General features: G+C 49.2%; 1 protein-coding gene across 4 annotated transcripts in view; it reads right to left on the reverse strand.

Annotated features, from left to right (window-relative positions):
• FOXN3 (forkhead box N3) overlaps positions 1–18,569 on the reverse strand; it is a 113,680-nt gene that overhangs the window by 30,381 nt on the left and 64,730 nt on the right. For all 4 annotated transcript variants that reach the window (XM_069951217.1, XM_069951219.1, XM_069951216.1 and 1 more), the window contains exons 2-3: positions 17,015–17,568; positions 8,147–8,283 (exon numbers count right to left, since the gene is read on the reverse strand). In XM_069951217.1, the coding sequence (XP_069807318.1) occupies positions 8,147–8,283; positions 17,015–17,554 (677 nt within the window). In that variant the 5' untranslated portion in view covers positions 17,555–17,568. The remainder of the gene's footprint in view (positions 1–8,146; positions 8,284–17,014; positions 17,569–18,569) is intronic.

Consider the following 18,569-nt stretch of genomic DNA (forward strand, 5'->3'; position numbering starts at 1 on the left):
AGCCCTCCAGCTCCAGCAAAACTTCCAGCATGGGGGCTGTACAGCACTGCAGCATATGCTGGTGCTATATAAATAAGGGTAGGTTCGCATCACCTTTACAGCCCCATGCCAGGATACACATCAGGAATCTATGACACACAGCCGATGGCCCCGTTGACTTGAATGGGCAGGACGTGGTCATTCTATGACTCTGTTCCGTCCTTTCCTTGCATGTATACTGCTGGGCCGGACGCTTAGCTGTGGAGGGCTATGATACTGCGTCCTGCACAGAAGTAGTATGCGGAGCCACAGAATGACCACGTCCTGCCCATTTAAGTCAATGAATGAATGAATTAAGTCAGAATCCATTTTTTTCACAGAATTCTGATGTGTAGCCAAAAACGAGATGTGAACCTAGCCCAAGCTTAACCCTCTAGTGATCAGGAAGAAAAAGTTCAGTTTCTTCTCCCCTTCACTGATCACTGAGAAAACTGCTGAAAAGACTTACTGAGCTATAAGATCAATGACTGATCACCGAACCAACAGGATCAGCGACCTGTCAGTAGTCAGGGCCCAGGACTATTCCTACACACACGGCCAGGGGACGTACATTACATTACAGGAGTTATACTGCAGAGCTGCACTCACTATTCTGCTGGTGGGGTCACTGTGTACATACATTACTGATCCTGAGTTACATCCTGTATTATACTCCAGAGCTGCACTCACTATTCTGCTGGTGGGGGTCACTGTGTACATACATTACATTACTGATCCTGAGTTACATCCTGTATTATACTCCAGAGCTGCACTCACTGTTCTGCTGGTGGGGTCACTGTGTACATACATTACTGATCCTGTACTGATCCTGAGTTACATCCTGTATTATACTCCAGAGCTGCACTCACTATTCTGCTGGTGGGGGTCACTGTGTACATACATTACATTACTGATCCTGAGTTACATCCTGTATTATACTCCAGAGCTGCACTCACTATTCTGCTGGTGGGGGTCACTGTGTACATACATTACATTACTGATCCTGAGTTACATCCTGTATTATACTCCAGAGCTGCACTCACTATTCTGCTGGTGGGGGTCACTGTGTACATACATTACATTACTGATCCTGAATTACTTCCTGTATTATACCCCAGAGCTGCACTCACTATGCTGCTGGTGAGGTCACTGTGTACATACATTACATTACTGATCCTGAGTTCCATCCTGTATTATACTCCAGAGCTGCACTCACTATTCTGCTGGTGGGGTCACTGTGTACATACATTACTGATCCTGAGTTACATCCTGTATTATACCCCAGAGCTGCACTCACTATGCTGCTGGTGGGGTCACTGTGTACATACATTACATTACTGATCCTGAGTTACATCCTGTATTATACTCCAGAGCTGCACTCACTACTCTGCTGCCAGGTATTGCAGCAGTTGGATGCTGGGACTTGTAGTCCCCCTTGTTTAGCTGCTGTTTTATTGAAGGACTTCCCAGGATCAGGGCCCAGCAGAGTACTGAAGTTTCGCTGTGCAGCAATGATGGCTGTTGCGGAGCTTAATTCCTCGCTCGCTCGCCGCCGCCGTCCCCAGGCAGAGGTCAGATCTCAGGCAGCCGCTTGAAGAAATCCGCAGGACATTGATCCGCCACTTCAATCTCCAAACGGGATTGTTTCACTTACTCCAGCGAAATCGTTGCATTATGAGCGGAACAAAGGCGAGGAGCCGTCTAATGCGTCTAATCTCACTCCAAATCCTTTCGCCCGGTGCCCGTCCTTTTAGCCCTGAAATTACAATCCTCTTTCAGTAATCACAGCGCTAATTGGTGCCAGCAAAGTGGCGACTCAGAGCGCGGACTTCACGGTCGCCGTGCGGTGACACATCTCAGGGATTCTCTGGGCTGAGGACGACGATCACTGTGATCAATCCTGAAGATATCAGATCATGGGGCCTACGGCTACTACAACTCCCACCATGAGGAGGAGGATGGGGGTTACAGAATCCTATACTGCCCCTATAATTACAAGGGGGGGGGAGCCTAAGGGCCCTATTCCACTGGACAATTATCGTTCGCATAATCGTTAATGATAAACGATCCGCAATTGCGAAAGACCCGAAATCCATCACCCATTTACATGGAACGATAATCGCTACTTATGATCGTTCCTGCAGTCGTCTTGTCGTCGCTATTGCGCTCGTCACTACTGCGAACGACCAAACAACGTCTTATTCTATGCGAACGATTTGGGAACAAGCAACGATAAAAATAGGTCCAGGTCTTATTAAACAATCAACGATTTCTCGTTCGGTCGTTAATCGTTAACTGCTATTCGACGGAACGATTATCGCTTAGATTCGAACGACTTAACGATAATCTGAACGATAATCGTCCTGTGAAATAGGGCCCTAAGTATGGGGGGGGGGGAAGCCTCACTATGGAGGCAGAAGAGGCTCAGTATGATGGTGGTGGTGGTGGGGAAAAAGCCTCAGTAATGGGAGGGATGGGGGAGAAGAGCCTCAGTATGGGGGGGGGGGGGGGATGGGGGAGAAGAGCCTCGGTATGGGGGAGAAGAACCTCGGTATGGGGGGTGGGGATGAGGGAGAAGAGCCTCGGTATGGGGGGGGGGGATGAGGGAGAAGAACCTCGGTAAGGGGGGTGGGGATGAGGGAGAAGAGCCTCGGTATGGGGGGGGGGGGGGGGGGATGAGGGAGAAGAGCCTCGGTATGGGGGGGGGGGGATGGTGGAGAAGAGCCTCGGTATGGGGGGGGATGGGGGAGGGGGGAGAAGAGCCTCGGTATGGGGGGGGATGGGGAGGGGGGAGAAGAGCCTCGGTATGGGGGGGGATGGGGGAGAAGAATCTCGGTATGGGGGGGGGGGGATGGGGGAAAAGAGCCTCGGTATGGGGGGGGGGGGTAGATGGGGGAGAAGAGCCTCGGTATTGGGGGGGGGGGGGGGGATGGGGGAGAAGAGCCTCGGGATGGGGGAGAAGAGCCTCGGTATGGGGGGGGGGGGGGGGGAAGGCCCAGTATTGAAGGGGGGATAGGAGTCTCAGTAATAAAAGAGGGGTGAAGAGGAGCTGCAATATCGGGGGGGGGGGGGGGGGGGGGGGGGGGAGAAGAGGAGTTGCAATATTAGGGGAGGGGGGGAGACGAGTTATACAGTAATGTAGGGGAAAACACCCACTGCCGGTCTTAGCGGGACTCTGGATTATATAGGGTCACTTCTCCAGTATATACACACATCGCCCTGGGGCCCCACAATGAATCACCCTTCCATCTGAATGTGAGTGGACTACAAGTCCCATCCCCACCACCATACAGATGAGTCCGGGGGGGATTGCTGCAGCGCTGACAATACAAGTAATGGAAGGTATAATGTTGCGCTGGTCGTTGGCGTCCTAAAAGCCATGGCGGAGGGGGGAGGGGCCTTTCTTTTCGCCTCCTGAGCACTTTGTCGCAGGCTTTGTGCTAATCCTCAATCTGACGTTTCCTCCTGAAGCGATCTGACCTCCAGTTGTCATTTTAGATATTTCATGGCGTCGCTGATTTTTCACAATAAAAAAAAAAAAATTTTTTTTAAAACAGACAAAACCAGGTAGCGAAGCCGGGGCTGGGAGCCAAGTGTAGTCGCTGCGTGGGGCTGGGGGGTTGCCATGGGAACCATGCGGTAATACGTGCTAACGGTATGTTCTTTTGCCAGGCAACTAAGAGTCTCGTGATGCAACTTGCACCTGTCTCCGCTATGTGTTGCTATAGCGACGCTCCAGTTGCCAGGGTTACCATCACGCTAATCGCCTTGCGAGGGCAGACTTACGGCCGTCTTCCCCTGCAGCCCAGCTGTTGTGAGCGGCGCGCGGCGAGGATTGATTGTCTGGGCATGTGATGGAATGCTTCTCGCCCGAGACGCCAACAAACTTCATTAAAACAGAGGTGCTCGCACGTACAAACCGCGCACCGCCGCCACCGCGCTATTCTAGCTGGAGGAAAGCGTCATCGCCGTCCCTTTATTACAGGGAATCTTCTGCAACATACACAGAAAATCAGAAATCTTTATTGGTTACGGATCTCCGCTCACTGCCAGTGAATAGGAACAGTCAAATCTGAGACTTAAAGGGGATGTCCAGGCTTAGAAAAAACATGGTCGCTTTCTTCCAGAAACAGCGCCTCTCCTGGACTTTCTTTGTTTTTTACAGCTTTGTTCCATTGAAGTGAATGGAGCTGAATTGTAATACCACACACAACCTAAGGACAGGGGTGGCACTGTTTTTTTAAATGCGCTTTCTTTCTAACCCTAAATAACTCCCTTAAAGGAGGACTCCAGTGTTTTATTATTATTTCAAATCATCTGTTGTCAGAAAGTTATACAGATTTCTACTTTACATCTATTTAAAATTTCCAGTCTTCCAGTACTTATCAGCTGCTGTATGTCCTGCAGGAAGTGGTGCATTCTCTCCAGTCTGACACAGTGCTCTCTGCTGCCACCTCTGTGCAAGACAGGAACTGTCCAGAGCAGGAGAGGTTTCCTATGGGGATTTGCTGCTGCTCTGGACAGTTCCTGACATGGACCGAGGGGGCAGCAGAGAGCAGAATAGAGAGAATACACCACTTCCTGCAGGACATAAAGCAGCTGATAAGTACTAGAAGACTGGAGATTTTTACATACAAGTAATTTACAGATCAGTATAACTTTCTGACACCAGCTGATTTGTGAGAAACATTTTTTCCATGTTGTTCCCCTTTAAGACACACACAGCTGTGAGGATATAGGATCAATGAAGAGCAGTATTAATGTGCAAAGCTAAACCTCCCAGCATGCCCGGACAACCATTGGTTAGTTTTACAGCAGAAAATGTTTATAAAAAAGTCATTCACTACCAACCCATGTGAATGGCTGCTAACAGGGAACAGCAGCAGAGCACACAGCGGCTAACCACACAGTATTACCCTAAAGGAAGAGGTCAGTAACCTGGTAGGAGAGCCCGGGGGGCAGAGCACACAGCGGCTAACCCCACAGTATAACCCCACAGTATAACCCTATAGGAAGAGGTCAGTAACCTGGCAGGAGAGCCCGGGGGGCAGAGCGAACAGCGGCTAACCCCACAGTATTACCCTAAAGGAAGAGGTCAGTAACCTGGCAGGAGAGCCCGGGGGGCAGAGCACACAGCGGCTAACCCCACAGTATAACCCTATAGGAAGAGGTCAGTAACCTGGCAGGAGAGCCCGGGGGGGCAGAGCACACAGCGGCTAACCCCACAGTATAACCCCACAGTATAACCCTATAGGAAGAGGTCAGTAACCTGGTAGGAGAGCCCGGGGGGCAGAGCACACAGCGGCTAACCCCACAGTATAACCCCACAGTATAACCCTATAGGAAGAGGTCAGTAACCTGGCAGGAGAGCCGGGGGGCAGAGGCCGTCACAGCCCGGAGCGCCGTCTCTAAGCCGCCAGGTGCTGTCAAACAAACCAGGTAACCACAACGGCCGCCCGGCAACGCATGGAGACGAGGCCACACAGAGCTCACACCACATCCAGCCCTCAGAGCCCGGACACACTGGAGAAGGAGCCGCACATCAGGGGGGAGCAGGACGGGACCCCCCCCCAGCCAGCAGGAAACAACATAAGGTAATGGCCTGCAGCTTCAGATACACCAAAGGGTTAATTCTGCCCCGTTCTCAGCACCTCTGCTTGCAGTCAGTGAATAAGGGGAAGAAATCAGTGAGATGTCAGAGGCTTCTATCAGTGGGGGTCCGTATGCCAACAAACCCACCACTCACTCCCCAACCTACTGCAGTAATACAGCTCCCAGGCTATACCGGGCATGTTGGGAGTTGTCGTCTTGCAACAGGTTGGGAAAACTGAAGTAGAGACTGACGGCAGAGCTGAGGGTTTGCTACAGTGGTACTGATTGCTTTACTGGTAGTTTGTTACAATGTATCAGCGTCTGCTCTGTGTGTAACTCAATGCTGATGATCTATACTGGATACAACAGTAACAGACCCTCAGCTGTGGCGGATACCAGGGGATTAGATGGCACAGTCATATCACTCCGATGTCCGAGGGAGGTGGGAGAAGCCTGCACTCAGCATCTTCTCTCCTGAATGGTGGCATGATATATCTGACAGATCATTGAAGCCAAAGCCAGGAACAGACTATACACAAAGAACAGGTCATAACAGAGAGACCGGGAGTTCTCGTCTCACATCCATTCCTGGCTTTGGCTTCAATAATCTGTCTGTGTAAAGTCTCTAGGGCGTCCTGCTCACACACACAGGGCGCGGAGACGGACACTTCTCTCGGCTTATTTCACATGTCAAAAGATTTGACATTTTAACCATCTTTAATAGGGACGTGAAACCTACGGCCCTCCATCAAACGCAAAACTACAACTCCCATTATGCAGAGCTTCGGCTGTCCAGGCATGATGGGAATTGTAGTTCTGCAACAGCTGAAGGTCGGAAGGTTCCCTCTGTCCCTGCTGGGAATCCAGATCCCATAGAGAAGCTGCACAGCCAGTATATAGAAATACCACAGCCGCACAGCCAGTACATAGAAATAACACAGCCGCACAGCCAGTACAGAGAAATAACATAGCCAGTATATAGAAATAACACAGCCGCACAGCAAGAATATAGAAATAACATAGCCAGTATATAGAAATAACACAGCCGCACAGCCAGTATATAGAAATAACATAGCCAGTATATAGAAATAACACAGCCGCACAGCCAGTATATAGAAATAACACAGCCGCACAGCCAGTATATAGAAATAACACAGCCAGTATATAGAAATAACACAGCCAGTATATAGAAATAACACAGCCGCACAGCCAGTATATAGAAATAACACAGCCAGTATATAGAAATAACACAGCCAGTATATAGAAATAACACAGCCGCACAGCCAGTACATAGAAATAACACAGCCGCACAGCCAGTACAGAGAAATAACATAGCCAGTATATAGAAATAACACAGCCGCACAGCAAGAATATAGAAATAACATAGCCAGTATATAGAAATAACACAGCCGCACAGCCAGTATATAGAAATAACACAGCCGCACGGCCAGTATATAGAAATAAAAAAAAGGACGCTGGTTGACCTCAGGGAGATCAACCAAAACACCGCAGAGACACAATCACAGGTCTCAACGTCAGTGTATTCTAGAACATTGCCCCCTGGGAAATCAAATATGCAAAAGAACACTGCAGAGACACCATCACGTGTCTCGACGTCAGTGAACTAGCCAGAACCTCCTCCGGGAAGGAACAACCAAGCCAAGGAATGTCTCCAATTAAGGAAACCACCTAAGCAAAGTATCCATCCACAGACAGCTGTTTTGGGGTTTTTGCCCCTCATCAGTGTGGAGTAGGTTTCTGGCTAGTGGTGTCTCTGCAGTGTTCTTTTGCATATTCCTTTTCCCAGGGGGCAATGTTCTAGAATACACTGACGTCGAGACATGTGATGGTGTCTCTGCAGTGTTCTTTTGCATATTCCTTTTCCCAGGGGGCAATGTTCTAGAATACACTGACGTTGAGACACGTGATGGTGTCTCTGCGGTGTTTTGGTTGATCTCCCTGAGGTCAACCAGCGTCCTTTTGCATGCACTTACTAGTCATTGCTCCCACTAGCCAGAAACCTACTCCACACTGATGAGGGGCAAAAACCCCGAAACAGCTGTCTGTGGATGGATACTTTGCTTAGGTGGTTTCTTTAATTGGAGACATTCCTTGGCTTGGTTGTTCCTTCCCGGAGGAGGTTCTGGCTAGTTCACTGACGTCGAGACACGTGATGGTGTCTCTGCAGTGTTCTTTTGCATATTTGAGTATATAGAAATAACACAGCTGCACAGCCAGTATATAGAAATAACATAGCCAGTATATAGAAATAACACAGCCAGTATATAGAAATAACAGAGCTTCGGCTGTCCAGGCATGATGGGAATTGTAGTTCTGCAACAGCTGGAGGTCGGAAGGTTCCCTCTGTCCCTGCTGGGAATCCAGATCCCATAGAGAAGCTGCACAGCCAGTATATAGAAATACCACAGACAGTATATAGAAATAACACAGCCGCACAGCCAGTATATAGAAATAACACAGCGGCACAGCCAGTATATAGAAATGACACCGCAATCTCCCCCCGGGGTCTCCTTACCTTTGATAGGCCTGAGGAGAGGTGGGCGGGGTGTTGAATACATGGGAGTATGGGTGGTAGGGCGTCTTTTTCAAGGCTTGTATCAGGTTTTGCCGATATTCAGGGTCTATACACCACAAGGATCCTTTACCGATACTCTGAAAACGAGAAGAAAAGATTATTAATTTCCAACAGCAGATCCAGAGCAAAGAAAGAGAGGAGTGACTGACTGCATTCATTACTGATCCTGAGTTACATCCTGTCTTATCCTCCAGAGCTGCACTCACTATTCTGCTGGTGGGGTCACTGTGTACATACATTACTAATCCTGTATTATACCCCAGAGCTGCACTCACTATTCTGCTGGTGGGGTCACTGTGTACATACATTACTAATCCTGTATTATACCCCAGAGCTGCACTCACTATTCTGCTGGTGGGATGACTGTGTACATACATTACTTATCCTGAGTTACATCCTGTATTATACTCCAGAGCTGCACTCACTATTTTGCTGGGGGGGGGGTCACACATCTTTCTGAGTGTCCTGCACATATCCCTTTGGGGGGCTTACAGGCTGGTGTATAGTCACAATACCTCCCAGAATAAAGCAGCCGACGCACAGGGGAACATATTGATCGGTGCGCAGTGCACGCTCCATCTGACCCCGGGACACAAGTCATTCAGATAAAGGTTCCTCCAATATTGACTTTACTTTGAGCTCAGAGAAGTGATGGAGTCCTGACCCCTGACCCCTGGATGTCGCCACCAGCAAACATCCGTCCCTCCCCCCCAATCATAGGAGTGAGGTACCCATCACCTACTGCCTCTCCGTGTCACACACCTTACAACCTGCGCACATATTACCCACTCGCCACCTTGGGCGCTGCACCTCATTTGCATATTGCTTATTTTGCTGATGTAAACACGACTTCAAAAGAGAGTGACCCAATTACTGCAAACGACTCCGGAACGTTCCAGCTCCATAGCAGAGAGGAGCACTATACTACAGTCTATTACTCTCTGGTATCAGCCATGCCATGCTGGGGGGAGGGGGGGCTGTAGGACAGGTATATACAATCTATTACTCTCTGGTATCAGCCATGTCAGGCTGGGGGGTGGTGTAGGACAGGTATATACAATCTATTACTCTCTTGTATCAGCCATGTCAGGCTGGGGGGTGGGGGAGGTGACTGTAGGACAGGTATATACAATCTATTACTCTCTGGTATCAGCCATGTCAGGCTGGGGGAGGGAGGTGACTGTAGGACAGGTATATACAATCTATTACTCTCTGATATCAGCCATGTCAGGCTGGGGGGGGGGGGGGGGGGAGGTGACTGTAGGACAGGTATATACAATCTATTACTCTCTGGTATCAGCCATGTCAGGCTGGGGGGTGGGGGAGGTGACTGTAGGACAGGTATATACAATTACTCTCTGGTATCAGCCATGTCAGGCTGGGGGTGTGTGTAGAGGACAGGTATATACAATCTATTACTCTCTGATATCAGCCATGTCAGGCTGGGGGGTGGGGGAGGTGACTGTAGGACAGGTATATACAATCTATTACTCTCTGGTATCAGCCATGTCAGGCTGCGGGGTGGGGGAGGTGACTGTAGGACAGGTATATACAATCTATTACTCTCTGGTGTCAGTCATGCCAGGCTGGGGGGGAGGTGATTCCTGTGTTCTGTACATACTGTAGATTGGAGTGGTACTGTCCCTTTAAATTTCATATTTTGCCCACATTCCTCATACTGTATCATGGCTGGCCCCATCTCTATCTATGGAGTGATACTATGGAGTCTGTGGGTACCTCCGTGCGGTCGGACATCTGCAGTCAGAGTCAGCGACTAGATCGATAGAGTTTACGGCACTTTGTGGTGATTATTTCCGCTGTATGACAGCCGGCGTGTGACCCCCGCAGACGTCTCCGGACGCGTCCGAGAAGGAATCTGCCAGATACGAGTCTCCTAGCAACATGTGAGGGCCGATGAATGGACGGCTTCAGCCGCAGCAACAAAGTATCGCCTCTCAGCGCTGTTGCCTATAGCAACCAACAGGAAGCCTGATGACCCCAAACTATGGCAAAAATACAACTCCCAGCATGCTCTGAAGTGACTACAGACCAAGACCAGGTATAATAACCACTAACGTAGAAAACTAGAGGCAAAACCTTCCACAGTCTCTGCTTCCTGTCACTAAAGTGATGAACATTATTGTATATAACGCTCCAGTACTGATATAACCTCCTATTACATATGTGACTGATATCAGCCGCTCCTCTTATAACGCTCCAGTACTGATATAACCTCCTATTAAATCATGTGTGACTGATATCAGCCGCTCCTCTTATATAACGCTCCAGTACTGATATAACCTCCAGATATTACATCATATGTGACTGATATCAGCCGCTCCTCTTATAATGCTCCAGCACTGATATAACCTCCTATTACATCATATGTGACTGATATCAGCCGCTCCTCTTATAACGCTCCAGCACTGATATAACCTCCAGACATTACATCATATGTGACTGATATAACAGCGGCTCCTCTTATAACGCTCCAGTACTGATATATCCTCCTATTACATCCTATGTGACTGATATCAGCCGCTCCTCTTATAACGCTCCAGCACTGATATAACCTCCTATTACATATGTGACTGATATCAGCCGCTCCTCTTATAACGCTCCAGTACTGATATATCCTATCTGACTGATATCAGCCGCTCCTCTTATAACGCTCCAGTACTGATATAACCTCCTATTACATCCTATCTGACTGATATCAGCCGCTCCTCTTATAACACTCCAGTACTGATATAACCTCCTATTACATCATATGTGACTGATATCAGCCACTCCTCTTATAACGCTCCAGCACCGATATAACCTCCAGATATTACATCCTATGTGACTGATATCAGCCGCTCCTCTTATAACGCTCCAGCACTGATATAACCTCCTATTACATATGTGACTGATATCAGCCGCTCCTCTTATAACGCTCCAGTACTGATATATCCTCCTATTACATCCTATCTGACTGATATCAGCCGCTCCTCTTATAACACTCCAGTACTGATATAACCTCCTATTACATCATATGTGACTGATATCAGCCACTCCTCTTATAACGCTCCAGCACTGATATAACCTCCAGATATTACATCCTATGTGACTGATATCAGCCACTCCTCTTATAACGCTACAGTACTGATATAACCTCCTATTACATCCTATGTGACTGATATCAGCCACTCCTCTTATAACGCTACAGTACTGATATAACCTCCTATTACATCCTATGTGACTGATATCAGACGCTCCTCTTATAACGCTACAGTACTGATATAACTTGGAATCTGATTGGCTACTTGGGGTGACAGACACTACAGGGGAGCTCAAATGTGGCAATAGAAAAAGAGGAGTGTTTCCATTTGGTTGCTATGGGTGATTGCTCCACCTTAGACCCGTTTCCCCCTGTGGATACACAGTGATACCCCCTGGCGAGGGTCCGGCATCTTGGACACTGTGACGGCTCCTCAGCGAGAGGCTCGGCCTGTAAGGAGTTACGTGTTCAGGAAGAATCTGAGCCAGGGACATGTCCTTCCATGAGGGATGATATCACCGCACAGGACATGGTATCGGAGCGGCTAAAAATAACCCCGACCTACAACCGAGCGCCTCACTACAATGATCAGCGCATTGGTTACATCACCTAAGAGGGCGCCAGCTTCTGATCCACTACAATCACCAGCCACCTCCATTCTATAGGTTATGGCGGAGATGACGATGCCGTCATATAGGGAAAGTCTCCATGTTGCCCACAGCAACCAATCACAGCTCAGCTTTAATATTCCATAGCAACCAATCACAGCTCAGCTTTTATATTCCTTAGCAACCAATCACAGCTCAACTTTTATATTCCATAGCAACCAATCACAGCTCAACTTTCACTTTCCATAACAACCAATGACAGCTGAGCTTTCATTTTTTATAGCAACCAATCACAGCTCAGCTTTCCTCTCACATTGCTCAGTTAAAATGAAAGCTGAGCCGTGATTGGTTGCTATGGAATATAAAAGCTGAGCTGCAATTGGTTGCTATGGACAACAAGGAGAATCTTCCTATAAGACAGAGGTGCACTACAACTTTAAATTGTTCCCTGTGACCCTCCAGCTGCTGCAAAACTACAACTCCCAGCTTGCCCTGACAGCCTAAGTCATAGTTTTGCAGCAGCTGGAAAGCGACAGGTTGGAGAACACAGTAATAAAGTCTCACTTGCCCAATGTCTCTGAGGGTCAGCCTCTCGGTCGCTGTGTTCCCAGGATAGCGCTTCGGTCACATGACCACCCAGCGACTCCAGGCAGAATATTACTAAATAAATGATGCCGCTGGTGTTTTCCGCCTAATGGTGGGGGGTAACAGACTGAACATGTCTGAGGGATCTGTAATGAGAGGCCAAGACATAAACCGTGTGAGGTCACAAGATGGCGGAAGAGGGGGCCCATCTGTTCAGTCCAGGGCGGCCGGCCATCACGCCAACACACAAGTCTATTACCTGGATTGTTGGTGACGCACACTCACCGGATCCTTATACTTTACCGTATAGCGCCATGTTCATTATGCAGAGCAGCCCTGTCGCGGTGGGTGTGTACCTCTGCTTTATATCACTATCCATCAGACATAGCGGGAATATGGCGGCTATCAGGTGGAGATAAGGAGCATTACTTGGGCTGTACAGATGGCGGCGTAGGAGGGAACAGGAATCACCAGTCCCTACAGACCCGTTCAGCCGAGAGGCTTCAGCATGACATACGGGCTACACCACCACAAGAGCGCCATTGCTGTCTGCGCACGCCAACGGCGAGGATCATTATACACTGCCGGCATCCTGTTTGCTACATATCAACTAGGACAAACACAATAAAACAACAGATAATGGTCGTCATTATGTTACCCATAGGGGGCGTCACTCCGATCTGACTGCACTCTATTGGGTATCATCAATAATTCAGTAACGTCTCATAGTCTGAACCATCAATTTCCAATCTGTGGCACATAAGCTGCTGTGGAACTACAACTCCCAGCCGGCTGGATAGCAACAGGCTGGGGACCAATGCATTAGACCATGCTGAAAGCTGTCAGTACATGCTGGGAGTTGTAGTACTGCAATAGCTGGAAAAACAGTTTGAGGAACACTGGACTAAACTGTAGTTTTCAATATCTATTTATGAACCAGGAAGCTCAGGCTGAACACTCTGTACTGCTGCTCATGGTCACTTTGCCTGCTCTGGCTTGTGGTGGCACCCCGAGCTCTATAATCTGACGCCATCTTCCTACATTTCTTCACTGTCGTCTCATCCGGGGTTAATGCAGATAAGGCAGCCAAGCGTTCAGCGGCGTGCTGTGATCCAACCTGCTCCGTCTTTCTGGGTCTGAACACGCAGTACAGGCCGTATCACAATGTTCTCATCCTGACATATCAGGGGGAATGTGGAGACGTATAGGGTGGGGGAGGTGCGGATACCACTATGGCACTGCCACCCTTCCCAGTCGTCTGGTTATGGGGGGAGCACTGTTTCAGTCTACTGCATCCGCCATAACTACTACTTCTATCCCCATGGGGACAATAATATGGGAAATCACATGACCATACAGAAATATGGCCACTAGATACGTCAGCATTAACCTACTGCAAACACAGGTGTTCCCCAGCTACAGCAGAACTATGAACCCCAGCATGCCCTGACAGCCTTGGCCTGGGTGTGACCGCAGCTGCTGCAGAACTATAACCCCCAGCATGCCCTGACAGCCTTGGCGTGACCGCAGCTGCTGCAGAACTATAACCCCCAGCATTCCCCGACAGCCTTGGCCTAGGTGTGACCAAAGCTGCTGCAGAACTATAACCCCCAGCATGCCCTGACAGCCTTGGCCTGGGTGTGACCGCAGCTGCTGCAGAACTATAACCCCCAGCATGCCCTGACAGCCTTGGCCTGGGTGTGACCGCAGCTGCTGCAGAACTATAACCCCCAGCATGCCCTGACAGCCTTGGCCTGGGTGTGACCGCAGCTGCTGCAGAACTATAACCCCCAGCATTCCCCGACAGCCTTGGCCTAGGTGTGACCAAAGCTGCTGCAGAACTATAACCCCCAGCATGCTTTGGCAGCCATTGGCTCCTGCTTATTCTCCAATTTGTGGCTGTTGCAAAACTACAACTCTCATCATGCCCTGCCAGATGAAGGGTGTTTGTGCATGATGGGAGCTGTAGTTTTACAACAGTTGGGGAACATTGGTTTTTGCCATTTAGACCCAGGCCACTCCACTAATAGTGCGCCATCACGACCTGGTGAACAACTAGTCCCAGCCTCAAGCCCCTGCGATCTGCATGCTTGGCCGTGTAGTCCTATAAGATCCTGGTGCCCCGATTCGCTTAATCCTCCGCCATATTATATATTCCATTTATAGAACAGAAGCCGCTGACTCAACGTAAGAGGGAAAAATAAAAACACCGCCAGTCTATTGCGAAAATTTCCAAAAATAAAAACTTTTTTTTTGCATGATGTCACGTGCCTCCCGCCGCCCCGTCCCCTATATTATATCCGCGCCGCACGAGTCCCGCGCTCGCCTCTCCCCTCGCGCACAAACTGCCACATCAGGAACTCTGTCGCTATGGCAACTGGTTACTCTCCCTATCAACTGTAAGGCCGTTGCTATAGAAACACGTATACAAGAAAAATTCCTCTCTGCAGCCGAGGACCAGATGGCAGCGGATTCGGAAACTCATGGGCAGAAGGGACATTACGGGGGAGGGGGACGAGCGACAGCTCGGATTACTGACATGAGCCTCGGACCCTCGTATGCCCCCCCCAATATCCTGACCATAAACGACTCCACTCAACTTTCCTAGGCCCCTGAAAGTCAAATCTACCTAAACTTTCCCTGAAAACAGAGTGACATCCCATCTGATAATCCGGCACCAAGCAACAACGATCGGAGGGATTCTATTTCTGGAAATGTGTTCTTTAGACTTTCCTATGACCTTGCTGTAAAACTACAACTCTCAGCATCCCCTGCTGAGAACAAGTGTCTGGAAACATTGGGCGGCCATATTGGCTGTCACCCTCCTGCCCACAGACATAACCAACGCCTGTCAATAACCCGACCTTACAGGACGATAAACGGAAATTATAGCAACAACCAGACAAATGGGCGAGTCCTGGGAGTGATGGAGCGCTGCATCCTGATGAGGTCAGCCAATCCGCAAAGAAACCGCTTACAGGCTGAAAACGCGGTGACCTCTGTGGGATATATATGACCTGATGTCTGTGTATCGGTATATACACTGCACCTATATCCTCACCATGCGGAGATCTCACTGGGCCTGACATCTGTGTATGGGTATATACACTGCACCTATATCCCCACCATGCTGAGGATCTCACTGGGCCTGACGTCTGTGTATCGGTATATACACTGCACCTATATCCCCACCATGCTGAGGATCTCACTGGGCCTGACGTCTGTGTATCGGTATATACACTGCACCTATATCCCCACCATGCTGAGGATCTCACTGGGCCTGACGTCTGTGTATCGGTATATACACTGCACCTATATCCCCACCATGCTGAGGACCAGGATCTCATGGGGCCTGACATCTGTGTATCAGTATATACACTGCACCTATATCCCCACCATGCTGAGGACCAGGATCTCATGGGGCCTGACATCTGTGTATCAGTATATACACTGCACCTATAGCCCCACCATGCTGAGGATCTCACTGGGCCTGACATCTGTGTATCAGTATATACACTGCACCTATATCCCCACCATGCTGAGGACCAGGATCTCACTGGGCCTGACATCTGTGTATCAGTATATACACTGCACCTATAGCCCCACCATGCTGAGGATCTCACTGGGCCTGACATCTGTGTATCGGTATATACACTGCACCTATATCCCCACCATGCTGAGGACCAGGATCTCACTGGGCCTGAAGTCTGTGTATCGGTATATACACTGCACCTATATCCCCACCATGCTGAGGACCAGGATCTCATGGGGCCTGACATCTGTGTATCAGTATATACACTGCACCTATATCCTCACCATGCTGAGGACCAGGATCTCACTGGGCCTGAAGTCTGTGTATCGGTATATACACTGCACCTATAGCCCCACCATGCTGAGGACCAGGATCTCATGGCGCCTGACATCTGTGTATCAGTATATACACTGCACCTATAGCCCCACCATGCTGAGGATCTCACTGGGCCTGACATCTGTGTATCGGTATATACACTGCACCTATATCCCCACCATGCTGAGGACCAGGATCTCACTGGGCCTGACGTCTGTGTATCAGTATATACACTGCACCTATATCCCCACCATGCTGAGGACCAGGATCTCATGGGGCCTGACATCTGTGTATCGGTATATACACTGCACCTATATCCTCACCATGCTGAGGACCAGGATCTCATGGGGCCTGACATCTGTGTATCAGTATATACACTGCACCTATATCCCCACCATGCTGAGGATCTCATGGGGCCTGACATCTGTGTATCGGTATATACACTGCACCTATATCCCCACCATGCTGAGGATCTCATGGGGCCTGACATCTGTGTATCGGTATATACACTGCACCTATATCCTCACCATGCTGAGGACCAGGATCTCACTGGTTCTGTGTACAATGGCCTGATGATGGATCAAATAAGAGGATCCATACCTGACCCACCACCCCCATCATCCTGAAGGCCTCTGGGAGTTAGCAATGTTGTACTATTGCTTATAATGTGGCAGTGGTCGGGCATGGAGAGGGTGGTCGGCAGCTTCATCCCTACAATGGCGTCTTACCTGACTTCTGTCCTTATCCACTTTCTTGAAGCATTTATTCAGGGACAGGTTATGCCGCACAGAATTCTTCCAGCCCGTGGGAGCATTGGCAAAGTAAGGGAAGTGTTCCAGAATCCAATTGTAAATATCCTTGACGGGAAGTCTCTTGGTGGGAGAATCCTCGATAGCCATAAATATGAGACAGCTGAAGGAGTAGGGGGGCTTACAGTTGGGGTTCTGCTTGGCATCGTAGGGCATGTCAGACTGAGCGGGGGAGGGTGGGGTGTCGTCATCAATATCCTGAACGGGACTGACACTCCGTAACACAGAGTCCCCAAAGCTTTTCAGCAAGTTTTTGCTCTCGTGGAGCCAGTTCAAATTCGTCAGCTCCTCGTCCTCCATGCCTCCCTTCTCCTTAGTTGTCTTTACCACCGGGGGTGAGAAGTCTAAATCGTCGTCATCATGGAGCGGGTTCGATAATGTGCTACTCCGGAAACACTGGCTGGAAACGCTGATTCCCGTCCCCTCCGGCTTCTTACTGGGAGGCATGACTGGACCCATTTAGGCGAAGGTTCCTGGAAGGAGAAGATCAGGATAAGATTAAGCAGATAGGAATATAAGGCAAACACTGAGCACAACCCGGAGGCCAAAGTCTAAGCTTCTGTTCACACAGGGCTTATTGGAATGGACCTTTTAGAGGCTGACATAGTTGAGGGGGGGGGGGGGGGGGTGCAGACCCAATAGTTGGAAGACAAGTAAATGGTGGGGGTTGTACTATCCAACAGCTGGAGACTAGAGATGAGCGAATTGCTTTGTTTGATCGGCGCTCTGTTCATCATGCCGTTGGCCTTTCAGCTCTGCTCCACCCCAGGTGCCGGGGGAAAGCTGGACCCAATCCTGGGAAATGGGTCAAGTTTTCCAGGATTGGATTCAGCTTCTGCCGGCATCCTGGAATCGGAGCAGCTCTGAAAGGCCGGCAGCATGATGAGCGGAGTGCCGAACAAACAAAGCGATTCGCTCATCTCTACTGGAGACACAGTTATCACTAAGCTATCAGGTCACATGCTGTCTGTATCCACAGCCGACGAGCAGAATTATGAACGCAGCTCTGGATGAGTGGAGAAAACAACAACCTGTTAGAGCATTCACGTCCTAAAACTTTGCTGGGCTCATAAACCCGTAAGCTGCACCAGGCTGGAAACCTGAGGTAATGGAGGAAGAATGAACCTGTGTCGTATAAACAAAGACGAGAACGACGAGAGACCGAGCGTGCGGAATCTGGTGCCGGCAACGCCAACAGCTCCACTCCATGTACCATTCTCTATTCTGCCATATTAACCAGGATACATCACAGAAAACAATCACACATTGGTGTTTGTCACTTTATAAATAAAGTTGTGCAAAATGAACAGTAATAAAAAAAACTAAATACCAATGATGCTGCTGTCTATCTAGGGGAGGGTGGAGAAATGAAAGTAGTGATCTGATTGGTTGCCATAGGAAACTGCCCAGACCTAGATTCTAGAACACACCCACAGACAGGTGACCATGGCAACCAATCAGAACACTCCATGTT

The sequence above is a fragment of the Dendropsophus ebraccatus genome, chromosome 13 (assembly GCF_027789765.1).
Source record: "Dendropsophus ebraccatus isolate aDenEbr1 chromosome 13, aDenEbr1.pat, whole genome shotgun sequence".
In the NCBI taxonomy this organism is placed as follows: Eukaryota; Metazoa; Chordata; class Amphibia; order Anura; family Hylidae; genus Dendropsophus; species Dendropsophus ebraccatus.